The 26,252-nt window shown below is 32.8% G+C and overlaps 1 protein-coding gene across 2 annotated transcripts in view; it reads right to left on the bottom strand.

The window, feature by feature from the left end:
- Positions 1–26,252, bottom strand: part of LOC124541205 (coagulation factor VII) — a 60,848-nt gene that overhangs the window by 10,992 nt on the left and 23,604 nt on the right. For both annotated transcript variants that reach the window (XM_047119074.1, XM_047119075.1), the window contains exon 2: positions 23,669–24,223. In XM_047119074.1, the coding sequence (XP_046975030.1) occupies positions 23,669–24,223 (555 nt within the window). The remainder of the gene's footprint in view (positions 1–23,668; positions 24,224–26,252) is intronic.

Here is a 26,252-nt window from a genome sequence, read left to right as displayed (position 1 = left end):
TACGCAAGATCTTAATAATATTACAAAATATAATTTTCTGGTCAATATATTCAATTTGTTTCGGTATTTATATTGAAATACTAGCTGTGCCCGCGACCTTGTACGTGTTTGAATTCAATAAAAAAAAAATTGTAGCCTAAAATACTCTCTTTTATATCAGTTATGTGCCAGTGAAAGTCCCTCCAAATGAAGAGTCGAGATGGCCCAGTGGTTAGAACGCGTGCATCTTAACCGATGATTGCGGGTTCGAACTAGGGTTGCCACCTTTTATTTTTGCAGTTAAAGTACATTGGTTATTATAGGTAAGAAAAAAAAGTACATAGTATCAAAATAAAGTACAATTTATTTTGCCTATTTATTATGTTTAAAAACATACTTTTTATTGCTTTTTGCAGTTTGTATCAAATTAGCATCTTTACTAAATAATTGCACAGCATATTTACAGTCTATATTGAAATTAAAGTAAATAAGTAATTCATTTTTATTAAATTCAGAGACGCTTTGTTTCTTTCGTCTCGCCATTTGTTATTCATCACAGAAAACACTCTTTCTGTAAATGTTGACGTGGCGGGAATAGACAATAAAAATGAAATTACTTTATACAAGTTTAAAAAAATATCATCACTCTTACTAAATACTTGCTGCCATTTTTGTGCAGTTGATAGTTCTGCAAAACCCTTAGAAGTACATAACTGATTATAAAGTTGGTTTAATAAAGTGATTTCTCCGTAAAGATTAAGCCTTTGCAAATTTAAATTCTCAATTATGTTCACAATATTATCAAATTCTATATTACTCTTTAAATTTATATTACCAAGTGTAAATAACCAGTTTGTGTTATTAAAATCAAACCATTTATTCAGGTACTCTAGGGATTTGTCAATAAATAATAAAAAATTCCCGAGCGGGCGAGTGGTGACATCGATTCAGCACCAAATCACCAATCGATAAATTTCGTTATACAAAATAATGGACTAAACTTTTCAAAATCTCGAAGAAATCAAATCATGCGAAATAAAGTATTTTTGTGTACTTTATTGTTCTCGTAAAGTATAGAGTACAATTATCTAAAATAACGTACAATACTTTATAATAAAGTACGGGTGGCAACCCTAGTTCGAACCCAGGCCAGCACCGCTGATTCATGTGCTTAATTTGTCTTTATAATTCATCTCGTGCTCAGCGGTGAAGGAAAACATCGCGAGGAAACCTGCATGTGGCAAATTTTATAGAAATATTCACCGCCGAGCACGAGATGAATTACAAACACAAATTAAGCACATATTTATAGTGATTCACGCGTTCTAACCACTGAGCCATCTCAGCTCATATATGACACTGATATATGTATATCACTATCTGTATATTTTGACAATTCAGTAGAAGATATCGTGTCTAATTTAAATATGGAATGTCTAATTACGCAATTAAAAAGATTTCATGCTGATATAAAACTAGACGTAGTCCAAAGGTGTTACACTACTTTGATCCAAGTTATCATACTATGTAAGTTTGATTTTATATGCTGTTGTCAGCTTAGTGGTTTAGTTTCAAAAGGTAATAAGAGTTTAAGACTTGATAAAGAAATGAATTTGAAAACTTACGAAGGTTTTCTTGATCTGACTGTACAAGTTCTGCTGACTTTGTTGTATGTAAATTAATCATGCAATGATCATTATTCATTCATAGCTGCTAACGTGCCACTAACCTAAAGAATTTGTCTGTGACTGAAATTTCAATTAGTCATTCACGACATTTCGTTAATTATATAGTTCTGAGGTCGAGTCATTTAGGCATCTGATGGTAAGTCAGCATCACCCATAGACATTTGTGTTTTATGAAATACTAGTAGTCGCCAGCGGCTTTGCTTGCGTTTTAGGTTGTTGGTTGTAGGGTAAGGCAAAATGAGCCTTTCTTGGAGTTCAAGTTTGCATCATACCAAATTTCATCAAATTCGGTTCAGCGGTTTGGTCGTGAAAGAGCGAGAAACAGAAGGATAGAGATACTTTCACATTTATAATATTAATATAGATCAATTGATTTATTCCTTACATTGCGCAACTGACCTTGAGATGTACGATAGTATATCCACAGTGCCTGTTGGCTCCTTCAAACCATCTTAACATTATTGGTATTGGTGTTTGGTGGTAGAATTTCTGACGAGGGAATACCTAACGAAAGGCTCGCGCGGAACTGTATCATTTGAATTTGAATTTAGTAAAGAACGAAGTGATGAGAAGCACTTTGTCTGATTAGTCCAATACTTCAGGCATCAATAAAAGTCGATCCCGTTGCCTTAGCACTCGGCGGCATGGTGGAAACACAAGGATGGTTTTAATGGGTAGGAAAGGGCATTAGGCCCTCAAACGCGGACCTCCTGGCCTCGGTTGGAACCCACACACCCGTCCCGGTCCCGACCGGAACAAAGAAAAGGCATCAACAAAGGTACTAAGCTTATATTTCAATAAAACATTATTCGTATATGTTTTATACACAAAGTAATATTTACAAGGTAGGTGAAAGATTTCAACTTGAACTTTCACGATTTGCGGTCGCGCTGTGGTTTTGACGATGACAAGGAAACGCAGAAAGTCTACATACGTAGAAATTGTTGTGTATGACTGTCTTTAACTTGATTTTATTGCGTGTAATATGAATAATGTGTCTATAGACTGTTACAATCGAAAAAGGAATGATGGTGAAGAAACCTTAGATGTATTATCATTTATGATAAAATACAATTCCATTTAGCTATTTATATCCGCCATAATTTTAGTTGTGTAATTTTAATTTAATTTAAGTTAATTGTAGTGCGTGTGCGTGTGCGTGTGCGTGTGCGTGCGGGTGTGCGTAATTTTTCGGAATACGCTCAAATATCCGTTATAATTTTAATATAATATATATTTTTTTTTTATATTTGGATGGGGCATCTAAAATCTGCCTTCTGGCCTAATTCCTGCGCTTAAAAAGTAAAAGAAAATTATCTAAATATATTAGTATGTAACGAAATATTCAAGAATCTTATTTAATAATAATATGATCCTATATATGTTATAATATATACAAATATGAACTAAAACTAGTTACTATATAAATCTTGACCGCGTGGAATGGTGGCAAGAATGCTAGCAGCATTTCCCCGTTGAATCGCAATTCCGATCCTCTGGGCAAACGAACCAGTCCTCCTGTCACCAGTGCAGGCAATGAGGCGAAGTGTTATACTTTTGCTGAAGCTTTTTGCACCACTACTCCAAGGGCCAAACTTATCGACTTATTATTTCGATTATATGTTATATATATTAATAATATAAATGTGAAAGTAGCTCTCTCTGTATGTCTGTCGCTCTTTCACAGCCAAATTCTTAATACAAATTTGATGATATTAGGTATGAAGCAAACTTGAACTCCAAGAAAGGACTTAGGCTACTTTTTGCCTGATACATGACAATCACCAAAACAGAAACGCGAGCAAAGATGCGGCCCACTACTAGTATGTAAATAAGTGAAATTATACTGATTGACTCATCACAAGACCTTAAGTCCGATTGACTTGAAATTTGGATATTTACTCCTTTTGTGAAGTAGACGCTTATATTAAGAAATTGCTTTTGGATATCTTTGAAATCAAATAAAACAGGAGGGCGTGGGAGATTTATAGACTGTTTGTGTGTGTGTATGTGTGTGTGTGTGTGTGTGTATGTGTGTGTGTGTGTGTATTACTGTTTGTCATATCCGCTAACACAATGAACAGCTCGTATTATGTATGACTAATTTATATTCATACGTCATCCTGTAAATGTATTGAAATTTATTTCCTTAGTGGTAGAGCTTTGAGAAGACCAGCTGGTTACGTACGACCCTCTCATATATTATATCGCAAAGCAATACTTAGTATTGTTTTGATGGGTGAGCCAGTATAACCAGCAAGAAGGACATAGTACCTTAGTACCGAAGATTGGCTTGGTGATACCCAAAGGGTTATCACAGTACCAATATTTTGGGTGACTTTTATGGCAAAATGGAACTACGTAGATTTCAGGTCATGATATGGATTGCAAAAATAACATTTCAAATATAATTTCATGGTTGTTAGTTATATGTTACAATGCTGTGAGTCGCGTTGCGTGTATCGTGTTGAAATTGTGCATTTAGTGTATTTAGGGTAACGAGAACTGTGTCGTACTAATCTCCTGCCATTTGGGAAATTGGTAAACTTAGATACACAAATAGATTTTGATGACTATATGATGTATGTTTTTGGTAAATGTTTGGACAACAAACTAACTGAAATATGAATAAATTTATCCTGGAAATTGCGTCGTGTAAATTATGAATGTAGCTGTTCTTCAGAGTGTTACCAGATTAATTTAGAGGATTGACAGGTATGTCATTCAGGTTTCTTATTAATACCAGCGACCCAACGTGGAGATATTAATAAAGAAAAACATAAGATAATAGGAATAATTTAGCTTTCTAGAATTGAAAAAGTTTTGGAATTGGATCATTGGTTTCGGGTATTATGAAAAAACTAAGACCATCACCCATAGACAATGACGCTGTAAGAAATATTAACTATTCCTTACATTGTCAATGTGCCACCAACCTTGGGAACTCAGATGTTATGTCCCTTGTGCCTGTAGTTACACTGGCTCACTCACCCTTCAAACAGGAACACAACAATACTGATTACTGTTATTTGGCGGTAGAATAACTGATGAGTGGGTGGTACCCAGACGGGCTTGCACAAAGCCCAACCCCCAATAGAAATTGTTTTGAGCATGCTTGTATTCTAGCTTAAAATTGTGCAAGTTCCTAATTTTAATGTATGTTCTGATTGTATTATCTTTGTGTACCTAATAATAAATAAATATTTTGATCCAATTTTGACTATTGCTTACAAAAAGAAACCATGGTTTTATTGTTAGTATGGGATAGTTATACTTATATATAGGTCACTATACGATCTCGATTTCATCTCGATTCAACTTCGATTAAATGCAAATGGATCGTTCGATCGATTATTAGTAGAATAGAGACGGCTGAAGGGCAAAGACTACGCTTCGATTCGATTGGTATAAAGTCACAAGTTCTCATTAGAAATGGTTTTTCGCAACGCTTATTCAGATAACTATAATCTTTTCCAACCATAACAGGAAAAATTTAAATAAACAACATTTTGTTTTGCGAAAACGTGTCGTTTTGGAGATCGACGAAACTGTTAACGGAATTTTCGGAGTAAAATTAAAGTGAAAATAAATGGTTAAATGTAATAGTGTCGTATTATAATAATTAATATATATTAATCAAAGTCTTAGTAGTGTACTATATAGCTGAGTTATCAGCAAAAAACATGAAATACGTATATTTATATTTTGTTTACGTTTTTTCCTACTTCCATTGGAATAGACCATACCTTTGAGGTACTTTTACATCATTCGCAACTATATGGACGCAGCACAACATAATCTATATTGTTTATTAGTTATGATAATCGTTAACTTAAAGTAAGTAAAGTAACAGCCTGTACATTTCCCACTGCTGAGATAAGGCCTCCTCTTCTAATATGTAGAGGGCTTGGAACATATTCCACCACGTTGTTCCATTGCGGGTTGGTGGAATGCACATGTGGCAGAATTTCGATGAAATTAGACACATGCAGGTTTCCTCACGATGTTTTCCTTCACCGCCGAGCACGAGATGAATTATAAACACAAATTAAGCACATATATATACATATATATATATAGTGGTGCTTGCCTGGGTTTCAACCCGCAATCATCGGTTAAGATGCACGCGTTCTAACCGCTGGGCCATCTCAGCTCTCAACTTAAAGAGGTAGGACTTAATTTTTTTTTAAATAATATGAATTTTATTTTCTCACGAGTTCCAGTAAAAACTAACTTTTAAATTACTGAGACAATTTAAAGTGAAAGTCTTTACAAAAAAGGTTTTAATTAAGGAAGTTTCCTTCCTGGAGACAGGTGTTCGAATCCTTATAAATTTCGCAGATATTACCTATGTGATGTAAAAGTTTAACGATTATAAAAAATTTAAAAGAATGATAAAAAAGTTTGTACTTTTTCATAATAATTAGCTAATTTAAATATAGAAGTCTTTCACTCGAAAACTATTGAATGTCGATAATGAGTCTATAACGAAGGCTCTATCTTTTATATATTTTGATAGTTGATTGTTTCCTCATTTTATGAAGAGCCAGCCGGCTGATTCACACAGTCATAGTCACAGTGATTGTAGTATGATAGCTGCACATGATTGTGGTATTATTTATAAGAGCTGTAGCCATACATATATGTGTAGAACTAAATTGAAGTATAACAAATATTTAATATCAGAGAGCAGAACTGTTACTGGCCGGTTAGAGAGCGTTATACGGCTGTATAAGAAAACAAATGAAAAACAGCAAATCGTATGAAAAAGGTAATCTAAGGTTTATTTACTTCTGTCATTGAAATGGACTACAAATAGCTAAAATTTAAATAAAGAACACATGTTAAATTTAGTGTAGCGTTAACGGTTGATGTGTGCACAATATGTTTAATTATCTCGACATGTTAAAGACGCCTCGGGGTGAAAGTTGCGGATCTTACGCAAGGTAAGATGAACGTTTGTTATTTTATATTCAGTTCGAAAGGTAACAAGTCCGAAACACTATACACGGGAACTCGTCTGTATCGTTCTGTGATGGTCTTTACAAGGCTGGTATCATTTTTGCCGCGTTTTCATATGCTTATATTTAGTTTTCGTTAGTGTGTGTGTAAATCTTGTAAATGAAGTTAGTGTGTGTGGATGAAATCTTATAAATTAATGTAGTTAGAAGATTTACAGCGAAAGAAGAAATTAAAAACACCCAACCTAACTATGTCGAGTATATACGGCCCATAATGATTACTTCATAAATTTGATTACGAGTTTTGTATAAAAGGATTTCGTATTTATTATTGTTTGATATAACTAATTTTTGAATAATTTTGAATATGGAATTATAGTCTTCACTTTTTTTAACAAACGTTCTAAAATAAGCAAGTTTTGAAATAAAAAAAAAAACAATAAACAGTTGTATTTTTATTACTGTTTTCCGGTTTGAGTTGATTTGAGTGAGTCTGTGTAACACACCATCTTAATTGCTTTGGGGATCACTTCCCATTACATATACACCATTGCCTTACTTTGATAAATTAAAAAAAAAAAAACAAACATGCATATATCTAAATAGTAAAAGTTCAAAGTGTGTTTGATTTTCGAATGTCAAATTAAAAACCAACAGCAATAATATTTTATACGCCAATTAATAAATATTTACTAGTTTTTCCTTATATATTGAACATATGAATATCACAATTATATAAGGATGCCAATGATATTCTTAAACAATTTGCCAATATCGGAACTCGGCTTTTATATAATCTGTGAGTCACGTGTTGCGAAACAAACAATTCGATAGGATGTATGCCTCATTATCATACAGTATATAATCAGCTTATGTACTTGTATCGTGTATATGTTTGGCAACGAGGTTTTTTTCTATCCCATTTCTTTTACAGGGCTAAAAGTTAAAATATCATGAAGTAAGTATTTTTGTTATGAGAAATCATAAATGTGTGTTTGTTTGATTTTTTTTTTTAATTTTATATAGATTTTTATACACACGTGCTGTGTTATAACAGACGTGAGGATTTCGTAACAACGAGAAACGTTTTAAATAAATTTATATAATTTAAATTATATATTAGATCTTGACTAAAAAAATATATCCAATGATATAAAAACACGTAAAATGTACATAAATATTTGAAAAAACCAAACACATTTGTTTTGCTTTTATTTGTGCCTAAAAGGTAGATTATTTCGCCAATGTCACGTACCAAACATAATATTTATCTTTTATTTTTAATAATATCAACTGTCAAAGTCAAAATGACATCAAAATCACAATGACAACTTATAATTATTAATAATCTGTATTTATATTAAAGCATAAAATTTATATCAGGTACGGTAAAAAAACAACCAAACAATACTTACACCAATTACGTACAAGATTATTGTAAAATAGCTCGCGCCACCTCTATCTCCTTTTTATTTTCTGTCCTTAAAGTCGAAATTAAAAAAGCTTTCTTTATAACAGACCAATGTTCTAAATACCATTTTTAATCTCAGTAGATTTGACAATGCATCGTTTGTTTATGCTTGCATAATATTATATACAATTATACAATTTAAAACTAAAAACAAAAAAATCATTATTATTAAATGTAGATGAGTGACTAGCAGCTTACAATGAAATGAAGTCAAAACAAAAACTGTCAAAGTTTTGATATTTCCAAAAAAAAATTTAAATAACCGGAAGGTTTTACCGCTATCAAAATTCTAATTTGGATATTTATATATCGCTCTATAAAACCTTTATTGTCCATTGCAGTGACAGGCTTGTAATATATAAACAATAGTTAACATAATTACCGCCAGTATTATATAAGATGCTTGTAAGGAAGTAGCTGGCATATAGCATTTTAATGATAAAACCAGGTCGATGTTAATATTCAAATATTCAAGGCGTTTAGCGTCCTTGACGACTATGACCTTGTGATTACTTTTTAGAAAATCTATTAGTATTTTATCATTGTCCTTGTAATTTATTATTGTTTTAAGAACGCTTTTGAATTTTAGAACAAGTTTTTTTTTACGTGCAACTCTAGCAACGGTCATAATGCATTAGTCCCACAAAGCTTAGTTGAACCTTTTTGTGTCTGAATATATTATATTTCTCTCGTTTAAAATTTAATCTGTTATGCGTAAGGAAAATTTTAAATTCATTGAATGATATTAGTATTCATTTAATTTTTTAATCTTTACTTTCTCGTTTGCTTACTTCATTAAGTTACGTGATTAATATTAAAAATATTGTAATATTAATCTATAAAATAACATCCGTGACACAGAGTGAGGAGTGTTCTTATTTTAAATTGATCATTGATATTACACGAAGGATCTATTTTTTTATTATTTTTAAATGCGATGTCATCTTTCTATAGAGCCTAGAAAAATATTATAATTTACTCTGTAGTAGGGCTCTTTGCAGGCCTATGTGGTTAAAAACCATCTCCCATCAAACAGCAATTATATTAAGTATTGTCGTGTTATGGTTTGAAGCGTGAGTGATTTGGTGCAGTATCATAGACAACAATGATCTCACCAACAGGTGGCCCTTTGCCTAACACCTTTAATTGTACTAAAAAAAAAATATATATTTAGTTCTTTTATCCTTGTTCTAGTCAAGTCCAAAGACGATCGTAGTTCCAATTTTAAAAATAATATCTGTAATGGAATATGCGCGGGCTTGTCTTAGTTTTTTTAAAGTTTTAAGAATGACCAACTAAACGTAACTGCCAGTTACACATATAAAACCTTCTTCGTTTAAATAGCCGTGTCATTAAAGTAAGCAATTAATTAAAATGGATTATCACGGTATAAACGATATTATTATTCAGTCCTCAAATGTTTTGACATACTTAACTATGTTTGTATACGTGTAATGTATACAAAATATGTTAAGTAACGTGTATATTATGTCACATAGAAAGTTGGAGCTTGTATGGCCGACTTATTGAGTTTGTAGGTAACGGTTATGTCATTGTGGCATCGGATACGTTTTGTCGAGAGATTTTTTTCGGCAAGAATGTTTTTGTTTTTTTTTTTTAGATTTTTTTTTATGCATTACCGTGTTAATGGTTTATTGTCTAATGGCCATATATTTTATGATTGTTTTTTTATTTTATATAATCTGTATATTCTTAGTCTTGGATTAATTATTTTTATATTTCGATCACACGCAACGAAGAATTAAAACAAATGAGGCAAATTTGTTATGTACTAGCTGTGCTAGCGACCGTGTACGCGTTTAATTTAACAAAAAAAATCGTTGTAGTCTAAGTTACTCCTTATTATATCAGTTATCTGCCAGTGAAAGTCCCGTCAAAATCGGTCCAGCCGTTCCAGAGATTAGCCGGAACAAACAGACGCACCAAAAAATTTGTAAAAAATGTTATTGTGGTACCTTTTTTGTGTATAAATACATATGCATTGAGTGAAAAAGGGCTATTTTAATATTACAAACAGACACTTCAATTTTATTATATGTATATATCTGCGCGTAACAGCTGCGCTTGACACTTACCAAACGTCAAACTACTGTAATAGTGTGCGTGTACTTAGCTGTCAACTGTTGGTCATTTTTTACGCGCGTTCACGACTTTGACGGCATTATGACATAACAAACCAGTTTATAAAGATCCCCAGTTTCCGTCAAGATGTTATCGTTGGTAGCTCGTTTTACGGAAGTTAACATTGTAAGCCCACGTGCCTCAACTACGTTACGTAGCTACGTTAAACTGTCCTGAGGGTGATTCTACTAATAAATTGTTACTTTATCTTTGAGGGGTAATCGTAAAACATAATTGAAAGGCTTACTTGAATAAAATATATATTTCATCATCATCATTATCAGCCCGTTTCTGTCCACTGCTGGACATAGGTGGTACCCAACTCTACAAGTGTACGCCACTGTGGTATTTCTCCGGCTACTCGTATTCAGTTCCTGCCTGCCGCCTTGCGTATATCGTCACTCCACCGTGCCCGAGGACGTCCTACACTACGTTTGCCGAGACGCGGTCTCCGCTCTAGAACACGTTTTCCCCAACAATTGTCGGTTCTGCGACAAATATGACCAGCCCACTGGTCATTGTTGGGCTATGTCGATGACTTTGGCTCTTTGACGTTCTCATTTCATTTATATGTCTTTATTACGCAAATATACTAACAGATTGTATCTTTATCGCAAACGAAGCGTTAAACAATAGTTGCCGTCTAGCTATCCAATTCTAAAAATACAAAAATCTACATGAGTCGGTCGAAGTTGGATCGAAATGGAATAGTAGGATTGCCCCCAATTGAATTCAGCAGGAATTTTGATGAACCTGAGTTTGGATTTGATTTGGACGAGATTTTATGAACGATAAGATCATTTGTACGATACATTGTATAATGAAATTTTTTTATCAAGATTATTTAATATTTTTTTATGGTATTGGTTGGCGGACGAGCATATGGTCCACCTGATGGTAAGTGGTCACCATCACCCATAGACAATGACGCTGTAAGAAATATTAACTATTCCTTACATCGACAATGTGCCACCAACCTTGGGAACTAAGATGTTATGTCCCTTGTGCCTGTAGTTACACTGGCTCACTCACCCTTCAAACCGGAACACAACAATACAGAGTACTGTTATTTGGCGGTAGAATAACTGATGAGTGGAATGAATAATAATATCTCTTTTTTATTTATTTGATTAGATGACTATTGTGTACATACAGATTAAGGTATTACAACCCATTTGAGAGTATCGAATTTCAACGGGATTTCAAGAAATTTTCATTTGTCACTGTTACCTCTATACCTAAGTATCAAATCAATGGATCAGCTTCACGTGTTCTCTGAGGCACGAGAGTGTTACATTATCTTCCACTCATAAACAATATTTTAAACCTATCGGCTATAAGACTTCTAGATAACAGTCTGTATATGTCAAATTCTGGGCTAGAACCCCTGTTTCTTTTTGATGGGAAGCTTTTCCACAGCTCCAATGATACGTATGGCTGATTACCATAATAAGTTTCCTAACAATAATTTCCTTCATATAGACCACAAAATAAATACATGTTAATAATATAGCACTGATTTGAAATTGGAATTATGTTATAATCTATTGTCATCACAGTCAAGCTACTATCAAGATGGTTCGGTCAGACTATATAAAATACGTAAAGGTATGGCGTAGGATTCTAACAAAAAAGGACAAAGAAAGTTCTCTCTATACCTTTTTGGTATTCTAAAATAAATAAAAAGTACCTTTTACGTTTCGTTCTCGAAAAGTTTTGTGACCACTGAATTTATTTTTTAATAGCGCTATGCCTTGCTATAATATATTTAAACGGGATGAGATGAAATGTCAAATGTCAAAAAGAGATGAATCTCTTCATTCTCTTAAGAAAATAAAAGCTATAATTCGAAACATGGATGGATTGTACTAAATCGATGAAGAATACTACAAATAAGATTATTTTTTTATTTACATCACATTACAAACTTTTAAAATGATCAGTGTTTCCTTACTGTATTGTCCATGTATTATATACAAAAAACCCTCCTCTTGAATCACTATATCTATTAAAAAACCTCATCAAAATCCGTTGCGTAATATTAAAGATCTAAGCATACATAGAGCGGTTAGCAAGATTTTTTTATGCAATTTACTCGATAACCCAAAAGATTTATCGTTGGGGTATTAATGTAATTTAGAGCTATTAGCGATATATCAGTGTATCGCAAGGTTTATGACTTTGAACGCTCGTAAAACCGGTAAAGCGTAACAATAAGTCGATACGGATACAAGCGGCTGTTTAAAATGTATGTATGTCGAACTTTCCCTTAAAAAAAAATATTGTAGTCGTCTTCATTCTCTATCGGATTTTCTGTTCACTTCATTTGTAATGCAGATTTACAAACTTTTTATTATTATTTATTGCAGGAAGGCAGGCCGGCAAATTTGTCCATTATTGTAAATACTCATAAAGACTGTTCATATAAAACATAATATGAGGTTTTTATTACAGAGTCAACTAGCGACCCGACCTGACTTCGCACGGGTGCAATGCTAATACTAAATATACCTACTATAGATTTTACATTTACATTTTTTAAATTCATGTATTAAATAAAAACCTCCCTCTTGAATCACTATATAAAAAACCCGCATCGGAATCCGTAGTGTAATTTGAAAGATCTAAGTATGCATAGGAACAGACAGCGGTAAGCGTTTTTATTTATACAAAATGCAAAGCAACTGTACTGTATACTGTAGTATATTGTGTTGGAGTTTGAAGGGTAAGCCAGTGTAACTATACACTAGGGATATGATGGATTCTCCTCAAGTTTATATATAAAGAGTAAAGTAAAGTAACGGCCTGGTAAATTTCCCACTGCTAAGGTCTCCTCTCCTATTAAGGAGAGGGTTTGTAACATATTCCACCACGCTGTTGCATGTTGATGGAGTGCACATGTTTCTGAATCTCTATGAAATTAGACACATGCAAGTTTCCTCACGATGTTTTCCTTCACCGCCGAGTACGAGATGAATTATAAACACAAATTAAGCACAAGAATATTTAGCGATGCTGGTTTTGAAATCCGCATTCATCGGTTAAGATGCACGAGTTCTAACCACTGAGCCATCTCGGCTCATTATATTAAATTAATAGTTAAATATGCAAACAAAGAAGTTCCTATTACGTTAACTTCGTTTCGCAATCAAAAGAAATTGTAAACAAGTTAATTACACAGGAAGACAATTTAGGTAACATTCGTAATTAAATTCTCACATTAATTAATTTTTGGTCACGCCTCTTCTATTGTGTTTCATGATCTTGATATATTAAACATGAAAAGATTTGATATACAAAAACGATTTAAATTATTTTGTTTTATATTAAAAAAAGTAAAGTAAAAGTAACAGCCTGTAAATTTCCCACGGCTGTGATAAGGCCTCCTCTTCCATTAAGGAGAGGGTTTGGAATATATTCCAATACGGGTTGGTCGAATGCATGTGTGGCAGAATTTCGATGAAATAAGACACATGCAGGTTTCCTCACGATGTTTTCCTTCACCGTCGAGCACGAAATGAATTATAAACACAAAAGAAGCACATATGTATAGTGGTGCTTGCCTGGGTTTGAACCCACAATCATCGGTTAAGATACACGTGTTTTAACCATTGGGCCATCTCAGCTCTTGTATATTTTCTAGTAATGTTGAAATTCTTGACTTTTCTACTGTAATATGCGTGTACTAGTTTTTTTCTTCACTCGCGTTTTAGTATTGGTTACCAGGTATTAATAACATAATATCTTTATAATTTATAGTCTATGTGTTATTCTGTTCTATGAACTATATTGTTGTGAGGTTTCATCAAAATTAATTCGTTAGTTTTTGCGTGATAGAGTAACAAACATACATAAATAAAGTTTCATTTGAATAATATTAGTAATGTAATACATATCACAATAAAAAAGTCATCAAAATATAATTCCAAGATGCTTTTACAAGCACTTTTGTATGGTACAAATAAAAATACTACCGATAAAAATCGGAATGAAAAATAATTATGTAGTTATTAATTCAATAATATGTTACATACAATTCAATTCATAAAACTGAATACATTTTTATATTCTACATAGTTTTATAGTGAATAGTATTTTTTCTGAAGCATTATCAATGTTTACATCATACTGGATTCATATTAATTGCTTCCCAAACACATGACAACTTAGTCATAATATATGTTAAAAAAATAATTGGAGACTTCTCCACAATCCATCTTTGTCACGCAGAATATAATCATAATTTTAGCGTGATTATTATCATACTTTATTTATATAAGTCACGCTATATATACGCGGTATATTATATTATGTATTTTATATCAATTCATTTACGAAAGGAATTCCACGTTAAATTAGTATTTTTGATGTGATAACTTCTCATCAACAGCCTGTAGATTTCCCACTGTTGGGCTAAGACCTCCTCTCCCTTTGAAAAGGTTTGGAACATATTCCACCACTTCACACATATGTGTGCTTAAATCTTTAAAACTACGCAGCGGATTATGATGCGATTTTTTCATAGATAGTGTGATTCGAGAGGAAGTTTTCTGTATATAAAATTATAAGCGATATATAACACTCTTTTTTAAAAATTCTATTATTAAGAACGAAATGAAGTAGAGAAGCCCGCAGTGGAACAGCGTGGTGGAATATGTTCCAAACCTTCTCCTCAAAGGGGGAGGAGGCCTTTAGCCCAACAGTGGTAACTTACAGGCTGTTGTTGTATTGTTGTTTGTTGATGTAGAGAAGAGAGAGATAGAGTAGAATAATACAAGGGTGATTCTACTAACAGATTGACACTATCGAAATCAAATGGAAATGTAATCTTTACAAAAGTTCTATGCCGAGAATTGTATACTATAACCGTTATAAATTAGTAGAATGGACTCTCAATAACGATTTAACTGAGGGTTTATTATTGAGGATTCAATGTTTGGAACGTATGTAATAAATTAGTACTATTCGCGAAACTTGGCATTTTTTTATATTTCCAAACGAATGTGTATTTAATGTACGGTTTGCTGTTTCCGGTTATTAGGTTATGTCGACAGTATCTCTGATGCTTCTTCAGCTATATTATTATGCTTCATGTCCTTTCCTTGATGCTTCGTAAAGATGATTTTGACGGGAAGTCTTTGGTCATACTTAAAAGTTAGGTCTAAGTTACGAGCGTTTTAGTTAAATAATAAATTCGACGACCTCCGTGGTCGAGTGGTGTGTACACCGGTTTTCATGGGTACGCCACTCTGAGGTCCCGGGTTTGATTCCCGGCCGATTCGATGTAGCATTAGTTTTCTATGTTGTCTTCGGTCCGGGTGTTTGTGGTACCGTCGTTACATCTGATTTCCATAACACAAGTGCGTTAGCTACTTACATTGGGATCAGAGTAGTGTATGACTGTGATGTCTCATATTTATTATTTATTTATATTAATTTTTATTTGTATACATTAAAAACCGAAATGATCTTTTTCCAAGCTCATAAAAGTATTTCGTCTTGCTACAGTGTTGCCTTAAATGTCTTGGCAGTATTACTTTGTGCAAGCCCGTCTGGATAGGTACCACCCACTCATCAGTTATTCTACCGCCAAACAACAGTACGCAGTATTGTTGTGTTCCAGTTTGAAGGGTGATTGAGCCAGTGTAACTACAGGCACAAGGGACATAACATCTTAGTTTCCAAAGTTGGCGGCACATTGACGATGTAAGGAATAGTTTATATTTCTAAGAGCGTCATTGTCTATGGGCGATGGTGACCAATTACCATCAGGTCCATATGCTTGTCTTCTTTCTTTTGTTGTAAGTATTTAATTGCAATAAATTTTGTTTTTTTTTTTTAATTGTTTTTATTGACGAATAGTTCTGGTTATATTTTATTATAACGCTTGGACCACAACAAGCGATAATCGCGTTCGACGACGCGTTGTTTCCGCGATGCCTTTCACTGTTTGCTTATGCATAACGTTATAGAGTTTGTGCTAACTTTACTTTTATTCACTTAGATATCTTTGTTAATATATTTTCCTTTTCAAAAAACTACTTAGAAAAATTTATATTAATATCACTTTAGTTTAAACTAATAAATAATAGGATTATGCTTAGTATGTCTTAATTTACTTTTATTTTTTGTAATTATACGCTTGTATTTAAATTCAGATTTTAGTATGTTAGATTAAATCAGTATGTTTTTAATTTATTTTAACTTAAATTTATATAAATTGTATCACTCAACCGTTTTAGTACTGGTAAAATGATAGTCTAGTTTTGTTTGGTTTTAAAGTTTTTGGACGAGGTCTACATGGCGCAGTGATTCGAGCGCGTGGATCTTAACTGATGTTTGTGGGTTCAAACCCAGGCAAGCACCGCTGAATATTTATGTGCTTAATTTGTGTTTATAATTAATCTCGTGCTCCGCGTGAGAAAACCTACATGTGTCTAATTTCATCGAAAATCTGCCACAAGAGGAAAACCATTAACACGCATTAGAACAGCGTGGTGGAATTTGTTCCAAACCTTCTCCTCAAAGGGAGTAGGCCTTATCTTAGCAGTGGGAAATCTACAGGCTGTTAATTTAATGTCATTTAAAAGTATTTTATAACGATTGACGAAGAATTTATGATAGTACTGTAGTTTATATTTGTAAAACGAAAACAGTTTCAATAGTTACAGTATGACCATCACTTTTTGACATATCACGATCGGGTTCCGCAATGAGTTTCGAGTCGAATCGATAAGATTCGTTAGTTACCTTTCATTCAAGAATAAGTGATAAACGAAAATCCCATAACTTTCACCCATCCATCTTTCAAATGATAGCTTATATAGCATTTCCCATCGTCTGATGTGTGGACATTACGTTATGGGATGTTTTTTGATGCATATGTATCATTTACCGTCACACCATCGTGTGTATATTGAGGCAAAAACGGTAACTATATGCGATCAGTTCTGTCAGCTTTTCAAATGATTTATAAGATCCTACAGTATGAGTAACTAAATCTACTAAGAAACTGATCGGTCAAAATCAAAAATCAAAATAAACTTTATTCAAGTAGGCTTTTAAAAGCACTTATGAATCGTCATTTTACAATTAAGTGAAGCTACCACGGGTTCGGAAAGTAGATTCTAATGAGAAGAACCGGTAAGAAACTCAGTAGTTATTCTTTTTCAACATTTAAACAATACAAAGTCATGTTAGTTAAATACAATTATTAAAATTAATATTAATATCGATTTATTTATCCAAATATGAATATTTGGACCACGATTATACACGACAGTGTAATTTTTTATATATATAGGTAGGTGGATAAGCGAAATGGTTCACCTATTGGTAAGTGGTGAGAAATTTTAACCATTCCTTATATCGCCAATGTATCTAAGATGTTATGTCCCTTGCGCTTGGAGTTACTGGCTTACTCACCCTTCAAATCGGAACACAACAATACTGGGTACTGCTAAAACGGACGAAATGGTCGAATATCTGATGAATGTTAGGTATCTACCCAAACGGGCTAGCACAGAGCCCTGCCACCAAGTTAATTAGCATCAAACTCAAACCTCAAATTACTTTTTTCAATATAGAATATAGATAATATAATAAAAATATATAGATACACTTTCTTATTGATGGTCAATTGAAACACTACCACCGGTTCGGAAAAGAAAATACCCTAATCTGAAAAGAACCGGCGAAAGAAAGTCAGCGAGTTTTCATTACATCCTAAGGTACAGAGTTAGTTCAAGGAGCTGATTTAAATGGAGATTTTTTTTTAATTTGAAGATTTTTATCCGACCTCATTTTTCGAAAACCTCATTGGTGAATATACGGCTGTTCCACAAAGACGAAATTAGGGTAGACCAAACTTATTATAACCTATTCGTATATGTATGGCATGTCGGAAAGGTCGGTGGTTGCGATTGAAATTGCAGGTCATACCATTTTCGTCACGGTAGCATGCGTAGGCGATCCCGTGGCGTCCATCGAAAGACGGAGAGGGTACCGCTGGTTTTTTAGTGGGTAAACCCGGCGTACTTGGGCGTACGAGGCGTCCAGGGCTCCGGGGAGTCCCACACCCCCCCCCCACTTTCCATCACGTGGGGGAAGCGCGTAAAGCGTTTTTCCAGCGAGAAAAAAAAAGGTCATACCATTTTATCGTCACATCGTGTTATGAGAGAGAGAGATCAGTGCATCTGTGTTACACACACTTGAGCGACCTAATGTTATACAGTTTCTTGAGAAATGATATTCTTTGTTGAGAATAGCCGCTGTGAACGAAGCCGGTTGTGAATATCACCATAATTTGTTTGAGGATAACTACTATATACTATCTGTATTGATGATAAAAATTACGTCAGAATAGGATCCAATTTTTTTAACAAATCTTCGGCTATTAATAAATTTAAATCTTATGTTCAAGTAGATAAGGTACATTGTTTAATGCAAGAATATAAATACGAGTATATTAGTGTGAAGCAGAGATGGCTCAGTGTTTAGAACGCGTACAACTTAACTCATGATGGCGGGTTCGAACCTGAATAGTAAATATTCATGTGCTTAATTTGTGCTTATAATTCTTGTCGTGCTCAGCGGTATAGGAAAAAATTGTGTGGAAACCTACATGTGTCTAATATCATAGAAATTCAGCCACATGCGTATTCCGTCAACCCACATTGGAACAGCGTGGATTATGTTTCAAAACCTTCTCCACAAGGGGAGATGAAGCATAAGCCCAGCAGTGGGAAATGACAGGCCAAAAATAACTTTATTTCCTTTGCGAATATAGAGAATCTGATAAGTGTTAACGCATCTTTATAACGAGACAATTTCACTACTAGACGATTTCTTAAGATACCTGATTCATAAGATCCGTTTACACAATAATCCTAAGTTGGAAAATACGCCGACCGTTTGTTGATAAATCATAAATATGGTTGATTACGAAAAGGCTTCGCAAGATGACTGAGAAAGTTCAACCTTGTTGCGATGTGCGTTTCGGTTTTTTTGATTGGGCAAATTTTAACGACGGTCATGATGGTGAAATACACATATAGAGTAAGTCTTATTGCCTTACTATTTGTTGCCTACCGCTTCGCTTGCGTTTTAGGGAGGGGGGGAAAAGTAGCCTATGTCCTTTCTTAGATCTCAAATTTCTTTCCAAATCTCATAAAATTCGATTGAATGGTTTGCTAGTTAAAGAGACAGACGGACAGAGTTACTTTCATATTTATTTTGATTTTGATTTGATTTGATTTATAATATTAGTATAGATTCAATTTATCGTTCATCAAAAATAGAGCACGTATTATAGTGTTATAAATTTTTACTTGAAATGGGATACTTGTTGTTGGATATTACGGCATGAGAAAAAGATTCCGTGGCATCCGCCGAAATGACGGAGAGCGTACCGTTGATTTGGTGGTGAGTATTCCGGTATACCGGAGCGAGTTCCACTTACCCCCTCAGTTGCACGGAGGAAGGGGGGGGGGCGGTGATAAACGCTAAACGAATATTCAAAGCAAGTAAAAAGATCTTAGTTCTTTACACATCATTCTTGCAGTGTTAAGTGCCAAACAAGAAAATCGAATGTCCGATCAGTGACGAGATGAATTATAAACACAAATTAAGCACATGAAATTTCAGCTGTGCTTGCCTGGGTTTGAACCCGTAATAATCGGTTAAGATGCACGCGTTCTAACCATTGGGCTATTTCAGTTCAAATATCTGTTTTATAACAATGAATTTATACGTTGTATTGTAATAAATTATTGTTTACTATAGTTTCTTTAAAAATAGTATAAAATTTTTCGTCACACTAATTAAATAAACATTAAAGTGTTAAGTAGGGTTATTATTCAGAAAATAGCAAAATTTAGCGATTGTTTCTTTTTTCTTTTGAGTACTTAACACCGTTATGTGGCTTAAACTGAGTGTGCATTAATGACTCGTGGTATAAAGTCGGTTTCACATCAGATGAACGACTACTTGATAAATTGCTTTTTTTTTTGAACGCGTAACACTATGTCATATATGTGAATACGTAGAGAAAAAGTTTTGAAACAAAATAATAGAAGTTATTAATTTCGGTTGGTAAGTTACAATTTATTAAATTGTTCACAAGTTGTCTCGTGAACAATACATTCGTAGATAATGTCGAAATATCGAGCTCCACCTAACAAAAATAAAAAAACATGGTAAATATCTCGAAATTAATAACTTTAATAACAATAATAACCATGTTAATTTAAAATCTTATATAAAATAATATAAGATTTTTATGTATATTTGGGAGATTTTTTATCTGTACAACTGAATAGAGCAAAGAAAAGCGCGCGAAACAAGAAACCGCCATTACATTTCAGTTATGGCGCGATTTTTAATTTATTAAATTTGTTTTTCTTTTGGATATTTAAAGTTAACTAATTTAGGAGTTTAATTCAATACGTATGATTCAGTACTTATGTTAATATAAATTCGAAGTTAGAACTATTTATGATTTGTTAGAAAATTGTTTTAATTCTTTAAAATTATTGTTTTTTTTTTAATCTGTTTCACTTGTATACGCTAAATGTATTGTATTTGCATACTAAAGTATCTGTCTTGAGATGAAAGGTTGGAGTTTATTAGATACTTTTTGGTTGTTTGTTGTTTTAATGAGAAAATGATTTGATGATAGTTGTTATGACTGAATATTTACAATTTTATTTAAATATACTACTAGACACAAATTCATGACAGAACATTAGCGTTCAATGTCAAAACGTTATATGTAACAGGGGTTATTATAATAATAAAATCTATAGGATATATATTTCAAAATGTCGTAATATTGTAAATAGGTTGTGTTATAATTATGATTAATAAATCTTTATTATAATGAAAGTATTTTTTTTATTAAATATAATATGTCAATGAGTTTAAACTCCATTTGAATATGTTTAATCTGAACATATGTGAAATCAATGAAGTATTTTTTAAAGATATATACAAAAATAATGCAAGTCATATGATCGTTCTGATTACATATGTGGACCCAGCATAATGTTTTAGATCGTCATGCGCCGGCGCCAGTGAAAGTGCTTACGCAACCAACAGCTGAGTGAGATGCAAATAAGTCAGTGTCAAGTATATTTTGTTGATTTAGGCTTAATAACATCACGTAATAATATTTCCGTGGTGGAATTTTTTGTTACGTTTTTCGTACTATATTGATATTCACACTCACACATAAACGCATATATTCCCCCTTTGACGGCGATAAAAAAGCGTGGAATTAATACTTGTAAAATTTCAGCCGGGATAAATTACATACATATATAGTTGTAATTAACTAATATGACTGTATTTTTAAATGTTGAATAAGAATAACTACTGAGTTTCTTGCCGGTTGTTCTCGGAAGAATCTACTTTCCGGATCGATTGTAGTTTTACTTAAAATATTTGTTGAATTGCGATTCAAAAATACTCTTTAAAGCTTATTTGAATAGAGTATATTTTGTTTTTTCTTTTTTATTTTGATTATTTGTTGTTTAGATGTTCTGTCAAAATTGAGAACGCGTCGAAAAAACTGTGTTCAATAGTTATAGACTGTCAAGTTTAAGTTGGCGTTCCTGTGGCAGCACCTGATTACACCTTTGTTTTGCCACTTTTTTGTTTATTTTACCAATATCTCCCTAGAAAATAATTGTCTACGTCTCATTTGTAATAGATTTTGGGTTAGTTTTCTTAATAAGGGTAAATAAAAACAAATAATATATTAAATAAACAAAAATAAAATTAGTACAAGTTTTTGCCACACGCCAACTTACACTTGACGCGCTATAGCTATAAGTATACGCACAATAGTAAAATAGTTTGACGTTTGACATGTACCAAACGTAGCTGGCACGCACACTAAGATAATAAAGTTGGTTCGTTCATTTTAGTTCTTTTGTAGTGCGATACTCTATCTGAGATATATGAATCTAAGTTGGTCTTTTAATTTTTATAACGTATTTTTTTCTTTTATTTTTTTAAATATAATTTAGGCAACGTTTAGTTATTGCTCGTACATCGATATAAAAAATGACGGTGTTATTTTTAAATTTATTTTTCGAATTTGTAATTTTAGTGAAGTCAATTTTCTTTTGACGTAAGACTAATGTTTCGAGGGTAAAATAAAGTGAAACATAAGTTATACTTTTCAAAGTTAAGTTTTGACGTTTCTTTTCTGAGATATGTTTGTACGACACGACTTAGATTAGTAACCCGAGAAAGAAAATGCATGTACATCGACGTGTCGAATTGGCGAATATATTAGGTCATATGATAATACAAGTTATTACGTTTGTGTAAAGATCATATTTACATAAGAAATAATTATTGATAATTTGGGCTAGCGTACTTAATTCGGATGTAATCGGTTTTACGAATATTGCCGATGCTACATCTAAGTGGTGTCGTAATATATTTTGTTTAAGAATTGTTATCAATGAAATTACTACAACTATACTAGTCTTAAAAATTTGATTAAGTTCGTTTTCTTAATTTAACAGATCAATCTCATTCGTGTCTCATCCTATTTGACATTGACGAAATAATCTGTGCCCTGTCAAAACTAAAAGCCATTACACTAAGAAATTAATTGAATTACGTATTTCAAATCTGTAGTGTACTGTATTATTAAAAGTCCGTTTGATGATAACTCATCGAAAGCGAAGGTTGATAAACTATATATAACACACGAAAATCGGATGTAAGGAATATTTTTGACAGTTATTTTTTTTATTTGACAGTTAACCTACAGATTAAATACTATACATTAATTAATGTATATATTTAACGAGCATGGGAAAAAATTAAAAAGGTTAATAAAATATACAAAATAATGAATGTTTTAAATGAATTATGATGATAAAAAAAAATATGACTTACCTGTACATCTAAAGAACATGCATAGAATGTGTTAAAGTATATAATAGTAAATAATATAAGTATATAAATAGATGTGAGGAAGCAAGACATAGTTAAAGAGCTTAGAAAGAAATATATAATATATAGAAATTTATATACAATATCCAATACCTGATGACGCCTTGATCTAAAAAAGAATCTGGAACGTTCTAGAAATTTCTACGCTTCTAGCTATGTCTTGCCACACGACCACATCTGAGCTCTGTTAGTTCTGATTTATTCTATCTGCCTCTTATCACACTGTTGGGTAACTCTGCTTTTTTCTCAACAAAAATCAAAGCAAAGATCTGTATTAAAAATAAACAATTTATATATGTATATGAAATGAAAATTAATTATTTGTATATAACAATAAATGCAGAGTTAAATAGAGCGAACACTATTACTTAACATTTGAAAAAAAAAATCGATGCGATAACTCTTCGATAATTACGCAACGGTGTGATAGAATTCGCAGCATTTGAAACACTTACTTTCATCGTTTATAACTGGACCAAAACTGTGTCCTTCATTCGCTGAGTACTCTATACTGTTCGAATCTTGAACGCCGAGTAAACCGGCCCTGCCTACTCTGTGGCAACAACTCTTTAGCAAGCTTCCACAAGAACCGTCTAAAAGGCCACCAACCATCCAGCAGTAGAAGAAAAACTCACATGTTCCACCCTGGGAACAGTTTTTATCAACCTGTGCATCATCTTTCTTTGCATTCTCTGTTAGAAGATTTGTTTCTGGAACATTATCTAATATTCTCCCTTTTCTCTTATCGTTTGTACTTTGGATTTGTACTTTATTTGTACTCCTTAATTCATTTATGATTTCGTTAATTTTTTTCATCTGTGCGTCAGATATCGGTTTGAATTCTGGCAGCACTGATTCGTAGGACGCGTTCGGATACACGTAGTGATTACGTTTTATTTTCATTTCAGTCTGTATGAACATAGGTTTTATATAATTCGATTCGTGTTTTTTTTTATTTAATCCCATTCTTTTTATATCGTTGTATCGAGCTCGATGTGGTTCGTTGGCATCTGTACGGATAAAAAAATTGAATTGAATTATTTACAATACTTTATACAATTAGTAAATTATAAATAGAAGTAAATAGTTAATGAGCATATATATATAGTATGAGTTATAGAGGGTAATATGAAATATATGATTAAATAGCGAAATGAGAAGATGTGTGTGTATTTATGATATTTTTTGTACAATAGTTGATTTCATATAATAAATATATAATAAATTGACTTTGGTTTTTGAAAAACCCAGTTGGGTCACCTGATGGGGAGAACCTTTACCATCAGGTGGCTCACTTGCTGACAGTCAGAAAACATTGATATTGTAAGAAATATTAATCATTCCTTCAGTGTCATTGGTTCTCTAATATTGGGAATTATGGGTTATGTCTATTGTGCTTATAACTGGCCACCTCACTTTTCAAACCGGAATAAATTATAAAGTCTTGTTATTTGGCGGGAAAATGAATGAGGCGTACTAGGCTTGCACAAAGGTAATAATTAGATTCTTTAAATACAAGTGAACGTTCTTATTTTTTTTTCTGTTTAAAATACATTGCAGGCTCAAGTTTGTATTATATGTACTTCTTACAAGCAAATTTTAAATTAATAACTTAAATTAATAATTGACGACCTCCATGGTCGAGTGGTGTGTACACTGGTTTTCATGGGTACGCCACTCTGAGGTCTCGGGTTCGATTCCCGGCCGAGTCGATGTAGATTACCATTAGTTTTCTATGTTGTCTTGGGTCTGGGTGTTTGTGGTACCGTCGTTACTTCTGATTTCCATAACACAAGTGCTTCAGCTACTTACATTGGGATCAGAGTAATGTATGTGATGTTGTCTCATATTTATTTATTATATTATAAAATTAATTTTTCCCATCATTCTACTCAGAATGTATGTTTTGCAGAAAGGAACAAGAAAGATTGCGAATAATCGTTTAAATTGATATAATACAGATTACATTTGAAATGTTGCCATCACCAAATATATATAAAAATGATCGGTCTTGTTAATTTAATAAAATATTTGACTGACTCGTTAGTAGATAAGATATAAGGTAGTTCCCAAGGTCAGTTGGGTCAGGCCGATTTGGTATGGTTGCATGCCAATGGGATGTGATACCCTCCAAAAGATTAAGAGGGTACCGCTGGTTTTTCTATGTGTTTCATAAAACCAGGGCGCACTAGACGCCTAATGCATCGGAATAAAGTCAAATATACCCAATTTATTTGGAGATACATGACGAGTTTTCCCAGTGAGATAGAATAATATTAATAGTCAGAGCAAAAAGATATTCCATCGAAAACCTAGAAGCATCCCTGAGTCTGCGATTTGAATTGTGTACAGTAGTCACTCTAATTATGCTGATGAAAAAAAAAACGGTTCAATATAGTTTATTAAATAATCAATTATGTCCCCAAATATTAACAATGATACTCGATATATACTTTATAAATATGATATAAAAATAATTATTATGTTGACTGTACTTGTATTTTTATTCTAAAGAGCGTATTATAAAACAGCAGTCGTTTTTATATCTCGATACATTTTAAATAGAAACGGTAGTAAAGACCAATTAAATGTGTTTCATAACAAACGTCATTTTTCTCGGACGCTGAGTAGGTCGTACCGTGATCAAAACAAATTGTAAACAATTATTTTATGAATTTTATATTTGTACTAGCTATATATTCTGCCTTCGCTTGAGTTAGGGTTTAATTAAAACTACAATCCTACTACTATTATAAAGGCGAAAGTTTGTATGTATGGATGTATGGATGTTTGTTACTCTTTCATGTAAAAACTACTGAATGGATTTGAATGAAACTTTACCACAATATAGCTTATACATCAGAATAACACATAGGCTACAATTTTTGAGGTTTCTAATGTGAGGTCGTAAAAAAACACATTTTTTTGCGCTTACATTGCAAACGCTGACTGAATCCTACAAGATAGATCAAAACAATGTACTACAGTATTGTACAACTTAAAAAGGTCTACAAAAAAGTCCGTGATGGTATATGTTTA

The sequence above is a fragment of the Vanessa cardui genome, chromosome 27, assembly GCF_905220365.1.
Source record: "Vanessa cardui chromosome 27, ilVanCard2.1, whole genome shotgun sequence".
In the NCBI taxonomy this organism is placed as follows: Eukaryota; Metazoa; Arthropoda; class Insecta; order Lepidoptera; family Nymphalidae; genus Vanessa; species Vanessa cardui.
The sequence above is the reverse complement of the archived record's forward strand: the minus strand, read 5'-3'. Positions and strand labels throughout refer to the sequence as shown.